Source organism: Cucurbita moschata, unplaced genomic scaffold, assembly GCF_002738365.1.
Source record: "Cucurbita moschata cultivar Rifu unplaced genomic scaffold, Cmos_1.0 Cmo_Scf00035, whole genome shotgun sequence".
Lineage (NCBI taxonomy): Eukaryota > Viridiplantae > Streptophyta > Magnoliopsida > Cucurbitales > Cucurbitaceae > Cucurbita > Cucurbita moschata.
In genome coordinates, this window is record NW_019268551.1 from 473,250 (window position 1) to 482,142 (window position 8,893).

The 8,893-nt window shown below is 35.9% G+C and overlaps 2 protein-coding genes across 3 annotated transcripts in view; both read left to right on the forward strand.

Moving 5' to 3' along the window:
• Positions 1 to 15: 15 nt before the first annotated feature.
• LOC111430995 (short-chain dehydrogenase TIC 32, chloroplastic-like) lies at positions 16 to 1,649 on the forward strand. Of its 2 annotated transcripts, none has more exons than XM_023067482.1 (7): positions 16 to 196; positions 272 to 512; positions 617 to 696; positions 779 to 935; positions 1,014 to 1,098; positions 1,179 to 1,266; positions 1,354 to 1,649. In XM_023067482.1, exons 1-7 carry the CDS (start codon positions 79 to 81, stop codon positions 1,590 to 1,592), a joined length of 1,008 nt encoding a protein of 335 aa, XP_022923250.1. In that variant the 5' UTR covers positions 16 to 78; the 3' UTR covers positions 1,593 to 1,649. The 2 variants fall into 2 exon arrangements, with proteins under 2 accessions (XP_022923250.1, XP_022923251.1); XM_023067483.1 differs by having other exon boundaries at positions 1,017 to 1,098.
• A 5,433-nt stretch (positions 1,650 to 7,082) lies between these two features.
• The window catches only part of LOC111430994 (F-box/kelch-repeat protein SKIP25-like), a 3,003-nt gene continuing 1,192 nt past the window's right edge, over positions 7,083 to 8,893 (forward strand). The window contains exon 1 of the mRNA XM_023067481.1: positions 7,083 to 8,844. Coding sequence (XP_022923249.1) covers positions 7,695 to 8,816 — 1,122 coding nt within the window. The 5' untranslated portion in view covers positions 7,083 to 7,694 and the 3' untranslated portion in view covers positions 8,817 to 8,844. The remainder of the gene's footprint in view (positions 8,845 to 8,893) is intronic.

Consider the following 8,893-nt stretch of genomic DNA (forward strand, 5'->3'; position numbering starts at 1 on the left):
TTTCTTTCATTTCACAATTTCGTATTCCCCAAACCAAATTCAAAACGTCTCCTCGAAGTCTCGCGCTCTTCCATTTCCATGCTTGAAATGTTCAAGTACCTCGTCGGTTCCGCTGGAGCAAGCGGCTACGGCTCTAAATCCACCGCCGAAGAAGTCAGTGAATCTTGTATGAACTCCATCACCGCCATAGTCACAGGTTGTTTTTCCGAATTTTGATTCTGATTCCATTACATTTCATTAGATTCTCACTCGCTAACGAATTTCGGAGCAGGAGCGACGTCGGGAATCGGAGAGGAGACGGCGAGAGTCTTGGCCAAGCGCGGTGTAAGGATCATCATTCCGGCTCGAAATCTAAAAGCCGCTGAGGAAGCGAAGGCGAGAATCGTATCCGAATCGGATTGTTTTGATCATTCACGAATCACGGTTATGGCTCTCGATCTTAGCTCTGTGAATTCCGTCGTGAACTTCGTCTCCAATTTCGAGTCGTTAAATTTGCCTCTTAATCTTCTCATGTAATTCACTCAAACACGTCGCTAATTCACTCTGTTGTATCGAATGATCACACGATATTTAATTTACCGAAGAAACTAAAACTCAGTTTCGTTCTAATTTTCAGAAACAACGCAGGCAGGTTCTGTTACGAACATGCGTTTTCTGAAGACGGAATTGAGATGACTTTCGCTACTAATTATCTTGGCAAGAACATTACAGAACAATTTTATTTTCATCTCCTTTAATCACGAGGCCTTTTACCATTATTGACGAACCGATGATGCAGGTCATTTTCTCTTGACGAAACTTCTATTGAATAGGATGATAGAAACCGCCAAATCGACAGGAGTCCAAGGCCGTATAGTGAATGTGACGTCCAACATCCATAGCTGGTTTTCGGGCGACATATTCGAATATCTCGGCCAGATAAGCCAGAAAAACAGGTATGAATAATGATTAATTTCCCTTCGCTTATGCATTACTGGCGGTTTGATCATAGCGACAGTGATATTCACTTGCAGCAGAGTGTACGATTCGACACGTGCTTACGCGTTCTCCAAACTCGCAAATGTCTTGCACACTGTTCAACTCGCTCACAAACTCCAGGTTCTTCAATACATCACATTCATTGGCATTTTAATTGAATGATTTCACGTCCGCGTTGGATTTTGACACAATCGAAACAGGAAATGAAGGCGAATGTTACGGTAAACTGTGTTCATCCAGGCGTTGTGAAAACCAATTTGAACAGAGAACGCGAAGGCTTCGTCACAGGTACGAACTACCGAACAATTAAGCTCCTGCATGGAAACTAATCGATCTAAAAAGCGTATACAGATAATTAATTCAATGAGAATGCAGATTTGATTTTCTACATGGCGTCCAAATCAAGGTTGTTGAAGACAATTCCTGAAGGTGCAGCAACAAGTTGTTACGTAGCCACGAATCGGAACGTGGAAAATGTGAATGGAAATTACTTCGCGGATTGCAACGATCAAGGAAGTTGCGAATGCAAAACGAAATCCGCGCATTTGGCTGAAGGCCTATGGTCCGCCTCCGAAACCATCGTCTCCACACTTACCGGTAAGCCTCAACCCTAATCTCAACCATTCAAATGAATCAATTGGATTGTGTTCTTTATAAAAAATGGTTTAAATTCGAATTAAATAAAAAAATATTAAATGGTTAAAAGATTATATTGAATTTATTTTAGAGATAAACTAGAATTAGGCAAATTCATCCACTAATGATCGAACAAAAAGAGATAAAATCGAGATATTTAATATTCGGTCTTCTTAAATATAAAAACGAAATGTTTAATATCACACGCACACAGGAAAAAAAAAAAAAAAAAAAACCGGACCAAACCATTGTTTCTTGGTTGCTGATCCAAATCCCTTGGATCCAAGGTTATAGTTTTATAATAATTTAATTTATAATTCTTTTTACTTTTCTATTTTTTTTAAAAAATTTAAGCTTATATAAATAACTGCTTTTACGTGTCTAATTTTTAAATTAGTATTTTCCACACTTAAATCTTTGTAAAAGGTAAGGAAATTTTTAAAAAATATTTGAAGTAGTTTTATTTTATTTTTGTGAAATTTCTTAGGTTTACTAAGTGAACGCAAAAACTAAAAAATTGTATAAAAACTATTAATAAAACGGCCCAACAATATAGGCCTCCCATTCAATGGTTCAGTAAACTGACCCAAGTAAATGGACTAAGGCCAGCCAAGAGACCAGACCACTTTTAATAAAATAAATAATAAGAAAAATATTAATTATAAATTTTATCTCTAAATTTTGATTTATATTTATTTGGTCCTTAACTTTTAAAATTACAAAATTAATACATTAAGTTTCAAAAAATTTAAAACACGCACTTAAACAAAAAAAAATCAACTTTATAGATAGATCTATTTTTATAAATTTTAAATTTTTAAAGGTTATAAAAGCACAATAAAAGTTGAAGGACGGACACTAAATTGAAAATGTAGAGATTTACAAGACACTTTTAAAAATTTAAGAACACAGTTAGTTGCAAATTTTAGTTAGGATACCAATAAATTCAATCAACTCACAATGTATTAAACTCGAGTAAAAGGAAGGTAAGACATCACAAGTCGAAAACTAAGCTTGAAGTTCAATAGAACTCACTACCCTTTCAATCACTAGAAAACTTCTGTCCCCTTCCGAGAGTCATCGTCTTATGGACCACATTGACAATAATAAATGCAAATGGGATGCATATTGTTAACCAAAAATAATAATAAGAACAAGAATTTTTTGTTTGATGGATAAATGCCAAAATTAAACTTTGATCATAATAAAAGATTTATTTAGAACAGACATGGATTGAAATACCTAACATTAAGGTCTGCTCAATTTAATTAAGATATAGGTTATATTTTTATGTAGTAAAAATATAGGATATTTGAAAAAAAAATGTACCTTCAAAGATAGTACAATGAGATGGACTTGAGATAAAGGCTAGTACAACTTTTGGAATATTGGTGTTGATAATAATAATATTAACCTTTTTGGTTCGAATTCCATTCACTTTATACGGATTCTCAACTTTTAATTCAAACTTTTCTTCTTATGCTGCGTGTTGTATATTATCCAAACTTTGAATTTTTATTTGGTTTATTCATTTTAGAAATAGCTGACCTTCTAAATTCTTTAAAATACTTAACAAAATGTATATTAACAATAATTTGATATTATTCCACTTAGATAAAAACTTTAAAATTTTATTTTTAGTTTAAATTATTGATAAAATCTTTAAAATTTTATTTTTAATTTTTATATGATCTGAAAAACTTATTAGTTCCAACTATCCAACCTAAACTACAAAGAATAAGTTAAATTAATATTTTTATTTGGATTGGATTCATTTTTTAAAAAAATAAGAAAATTAGCATTTTATATGGTTGGGTTACCAAACCTGTCCCACTTTTAAAATTATTAAGAAAATTATAAATATTTGATGTTTGTAATTAATATTAGTGATGTATCGTGACTCGTAAATATTTGATACTTAAATTTTATAAAATTCTAGTTATTAATATAACATATATTATAGATAAGTATGTATCTTTTTTAATAATTAAAAAAATAATCTTACAACCTAAGATAACCCAACCCAAAAATAGAGGATTAGGTTAGGTTTGATTATGAACTTTATTCACGTTACTCTAGCCACATATCCAACAAACCAAAAATTTCAGCTTAGTTGAAAGCTTAGTTTAAAAGATTTATGCAACCCAACTCATATATATTCTTATTAGTTTTGCCCAAAAAAATATCCCGAACTAACCCCTTATTTTTGTATCCTGATATATATATACTGTTTAGTTCAAATAATGTATAGATTTTAGGAGATACCTAAGAATATATATTAATATCTAATTATACTTTCAACATCATCTTGATAAAGCATAAATAATTATTGGGTATTGGGTTGTGAAGCTTTTATAGTTGAAGTTTGATGGATTGATTTAATATTAGGTTTTAAAAGCATGAAAATAAATGCATAAAGCTGGTACGAACATAGGAATGCATACATATAATTACAATACAAAAAAAGTTGAGTAACAATAAAGAATAAAAGTAGTGGGAAGTTATTATAAGGCTTTTTGATAAATAAAATAAAAAACAAAAAAAAACACATTACTTTAAAGAGTAGGAACATTAAATAATTAAAGGTGTTGGTGGTGGTGGGGTGAGGTAGGGGAATAGCAAATTGCAGTTAGATAGGTAGAGCATTTAAAGGGGCGGTGGAGTAGAATGAAGCCAGGGCCCACTAGAGCAAATAGTAATAATAATAGTTATTAATAACCAAGGAGTAAAAATTTTCACATTTTACCCTTTCTATTTGTATAACCCAACTGATTACCTCGTATGGACCAAATTTCTGGCAACTATATATATATATATGTGTGTGTTTATTACTTTTTAGCCACAATATTTGACGTTTTCTTTTAATATTGTAGATCCAATCCTGATTTGTTTTCTTTATTTCTTAATTTATTTTTCATTCATATAAATTAAGAAATAAAGCAAACAATTTTGTCAATATACCTCAGATTTGAATTTTTATTTCTAAGTCTTAGAACTTTCTTTTAAGGATGAACTTTACGTTTGACTTATAAATAATATTTGATTTACGTTATTTTTTAGTTTGAGTTGGGTTGATCTTTTGATAAATCGAAAATTTGGATGAGTTTGCAGGATTATCTTTTTTTTGTTGGGTTGAAAAATAGGGTTACAACCCAATTCTACTGATTATAAAGATAGAATATTTAACGTTTGTAGCTGATGTCAATAATAGATTGTGACTTGTGAATATTTGATATCTGAGTTTTATGAGATTTTAGTTATTAATACCGCGTATAGGATAGATAAGTAAGATTTTTTTAAAATAGTTAAAAAAGAGTGCAACGGACAATTATGAACTCTATTCGAGTTGGTTGAATAATCAACTCACAATGCAACTCGAAAATAGAGGATTAGGTTGGGTTGGAATTATGAACTCTATTCAAGTTTGCTTGAATAACCAACTCACAATGCAACCCGAAAATAGAAGGTTAGGTTGGATTGGAATTATGAATTATATTGTGAGTTGCTTGAATAACCATTTCGAAATTTTAAGTTGGTCCAAAATCTTTTCCAAATCCTCAGTGGTTTCACTTTCCTACACTAGTAGTTCAACCTTTCTGATGTAGGCTCGTAGGTCTAACTAACCAACCTCAAGCTGATAGTAGTCTCTTTTGCCTCTTCGCTACTACAAAAGCTAATAGAAAGTAGACCTCCACCTATTACTTCATATGTAGGGCTAGCTCAGCTTCATTTTAAAGCGATAGGTAAACAGGACTCAATCACACATGAACAAATTCTTGAGTGGAATCTCGTTCGCACAATTCACCTCTCGAGACTCCCCACCTATCAATTCATCCCCGATAGTATACTAGTTTAACCCAAGAACCAGGAGAATAAATAGAAGAATACTTTCTTGGGTTAGATACATGTAAATCTTAGGGAAAAAAAAAGAAAGAAAAAAGGGACCACATGAAAGGGGAAGAAGAAGCAGGCACGCTACTGATGTCATGAATAAGGCAAGGTGTTAGACGACAAAATCAGCTTTTTGATATTTATACTTTATAGTTGACAACGCCCACTTTTTAGGCTGTTCAGAACTGTGGTTGTGGTTCATTTAAATCGAAAGTTAAATAATTTAAAAAGGGGTAAAGGTTAGACTATGGTTAAATGTACTCTCTATTGTCTGATATATAGCTATATATAGTAAATTGAACTAGGAGGATGTATTTTTTATTCTACGTATTCTCTCTTATACGTATTCATCAATACAAATTCTTAACGAGAGTTCTTTAATTTCTATTTTTTGTATTCTCTCTTATACGTACTCATCGATATAAATTCTTAGCCATAGTTTTCTTTGCATTTTTGCTCTCATATTTCTTCGTGTTCATCTAGATAGAGTGCGTGCTTTGTGTTAACGAGAGTTCTTTACTTTCTATTTTTTGTATTCTCTCTTATATATACTCATCGATATAAATCCTAAGTCAGAGTTTTCTTTGCATTTTTTATCTCATATTTCTTTGAGTTCATCTAGATAGAGTGCATGCTTTGTGTTATTCTTTGAGTTCATCTAGATAGAGTGCATGCTTTGTGTTAACGAGAGTTCTTTACTTTCCATTTTTTTGTATTCTCTCTTATACATACTCATCGATATAAATTCTTAACATATTCATCTAAATAGAGTGTGTGATATAGGAATGTAAAATTAAATGGAGAGGGAGAGAGGCGTTGGGGAAAGGGTAGCATTTACAGCCACATCCTGTGCAATCCCCTTCGCCCAACATCACTGTTATTCAACTATTTCTCTCTCTTATTAATGAGTTTAGGGTGAGTATTCATAAGCAGGGCAAGCAAGCATAGCCATCCTTTCCTTCCAAAAAAAACTTTTATAATTTATTCTTATGCATTACGTCTCTGTTTTCTCTCTCTAAATATTAATGGATTGGGATTGCAATCTAACCACCCCACCCTTCCCTTCTCGTGTCTTCCCCCTTCAAAGTCTTCCCCTTCCCACTTACACATTTAAGACGTATATATACCCGTTGAGAATGGACCCTTATTCTGTTTATAATATCAGGAACATTCTTAACATCCATCTATTAGGATTCTATCGAAATATTGAACTCTCCTATGTCCATGTTATATGATTTATGGACTCTGTATTAGATAACAGGTGTATGATCTAACTTTCGACCCACTATATTCGTGCGGTTTGAAACTGTCCTTGGAAAATCTATTTCGAGTATGAAATTAGGTCTAATCCCTATTTAAATGAGAAATAGAGGAAGGAGTCGATAGAGATTCATTTCTTTAGCTAAATGGAGTTGGGAATGGAGTTTATATACCTTGACTCCTTCCCTGCCCAAATTCTCGTCTATTCTACTCACTTTATATGCGTATGTATATGAAATATTACGTTGTGAAATTTGAGTTTTTGTAAATTTTATTAAATATTATATTATGTTTTTTTTTTGTTTCATATTTTTTTTTTAGTAATCTCTGCTCCAGTTTATACAAAAATAAATGAATTTTTTTTGCAAGGATGGGGACGGAGAAGGCTTTTCCGTTCCTACCTCGTGGACATCTCTATTTTCACTCTTTAGATGTAGGATTAGATGATTATTCAGTCCTCGAGGTTTCGAAAGAGGCAAAGATCCACATGTGTATGTATAATTGTATTATAAATAAAAACTATATTATAAAATTAATAGTAAATTGAGTATATTTGACTCAAACCCATAATAAAGCCAATTAAATTCCTTTATGGGTTTGTTTCTTTAATTTAATATGTAAAGATAGAATTCATAATTTTAGGAGAGGGCTAAATTGAAAATTTTGTAAAAGATTAGGGACTATTGTGTAATTATGTAATATTTATGTTATACATGTATAAAAGCCAATATTTGGGGCTTTCAGAGAAAAGTGTTGGCTTTTCGTATCTGCCGAGCAAAGACTTTATGCCGTCCAATGAAATGATCCAAACCCAAATTCAGAGATGAGCGGCGCCACCGCCACCGCCACCGCCAACCGTCTTGTTCCCCATCCACTTCTCCTTCTCCAGTCCATCCGCCGCTGCCACCGCCGCCATTAAACCCCTTCTCATGGTCACCGCCGCTGCTCCCACCCCCAAGCGCAGTAAACTGGCTCTCCACCATCACCACCACCGCCACCGCCCCTCTCCGCCGCTTCTCCCGGGGCTCCCCGATGACGTGGCACAACTCTGCCTCTGCCATCTTCCTCCTTCCCTCCTCTTCTCCGTCTGCCGGTCATGGCGGCGCCTCCTTTACTCCCCTTCTTTCCCTCCGTTCTTCTCCCTCTACGCCCTTCTCTCCTCCTCCCCTGATTCCATCGATTTCTTCAACTTCGATCCAATCTCTTCCAAATGGACCTCTCTCCCTCCACATCCTAATCCCCCCTCTCTACAGCTCTTGATCCACCACCCCTCTTTCCTCTCCCGCCACCTCCCCGTTCAGTCCCTCGCCGTCTCCGGCCACCTCCTCCTCCTAGCCGCCACCACCCACAACCTCCTCCCCGCCCTTCCTCGCCCTCTCCTCTTTTCCCCTCTTTCTAATTCCTGGCGTTTCGCCCCTCCTCTCCCCACCCCTCGCCGCTGGTGCGCTGCCGGCGCTCTCCGCGGCTCCGTCTATGTCGCCAGTGGAATCGGCTCCTTCTTCTCCACCGATGTCGCTCGATCCGTCGAGAGATGGGATTTGAAACCAATCGACGGTGGCGCGTGGGAGAAGGTGAGTGGACTTAAGGATGGGAGATTTAGCAGAGACGCCACTGATGCTGTGGGGTGGAGGGGGAAGCTCTGTATGGTGAATGTGAAAGGGGATGCGCGGAAAGAAGGGTTGGTTTATGATTTGGAAAGGGATGAGTGGGAGGAGATGTCGGAGGGGATGATCGGAGGTTGGAGAGGGCCGGTGGCGACCATGGAGGAGGAAGAGATGTATGTGGTGGATGAAGTCACCGGAAGTCTGAGAAGGTATGATCCGGAAAGGGATTTCTGGGAAGAGGTAACGGAGTCAAATCGGCTGAAAGGGGCGGTTCAGATGGCGGCCGGCGGCGGCAGAGTATGCGTGGTGTGCAGCGGAAGTAGAAGGGAAATCGTGGTGGTGGATGTGGTAGCGTCGCCACCGCGGCTGTGGGTTGAGGCGACGCCGCCGGGGATGGAGGTGGTCGCCGTCCACGTGCTGCCCAGAATGAGTGCCCCAAAGTCATGATCGTCCGTCGGTAACAGCCAGGAAGGGATTTTTTTTTTTTTTTTTTTTTTTTTTTTTTTTTTTTTTTTTTTTTTTTT

Excerpts from the sequence above, each read along its gene's own strand:
- LOC111430995 (XM_023067482.1), top strand. The coding sequence starts at position 79 with ATGCTTGAAATGTTCAAGTACCTCGTCGGTTCCGCTGGAGCAAGCGGC. Across the intron at positions 197-271 it reads CATCACCGCCATAGTCACAG|GAGCGACGTCGGGAATCGGA; the intron begins GTTGTTTTTCCG and ends ATTTCGGAGCAG. Across the intron at positions 1,099-1,178 it reads AACTCGCTCACAAACTCCAG|GAAATGAAGGCGAATGTTAC; the intron begins GTTCTTCAATAC and ends CAATCGAAACAG.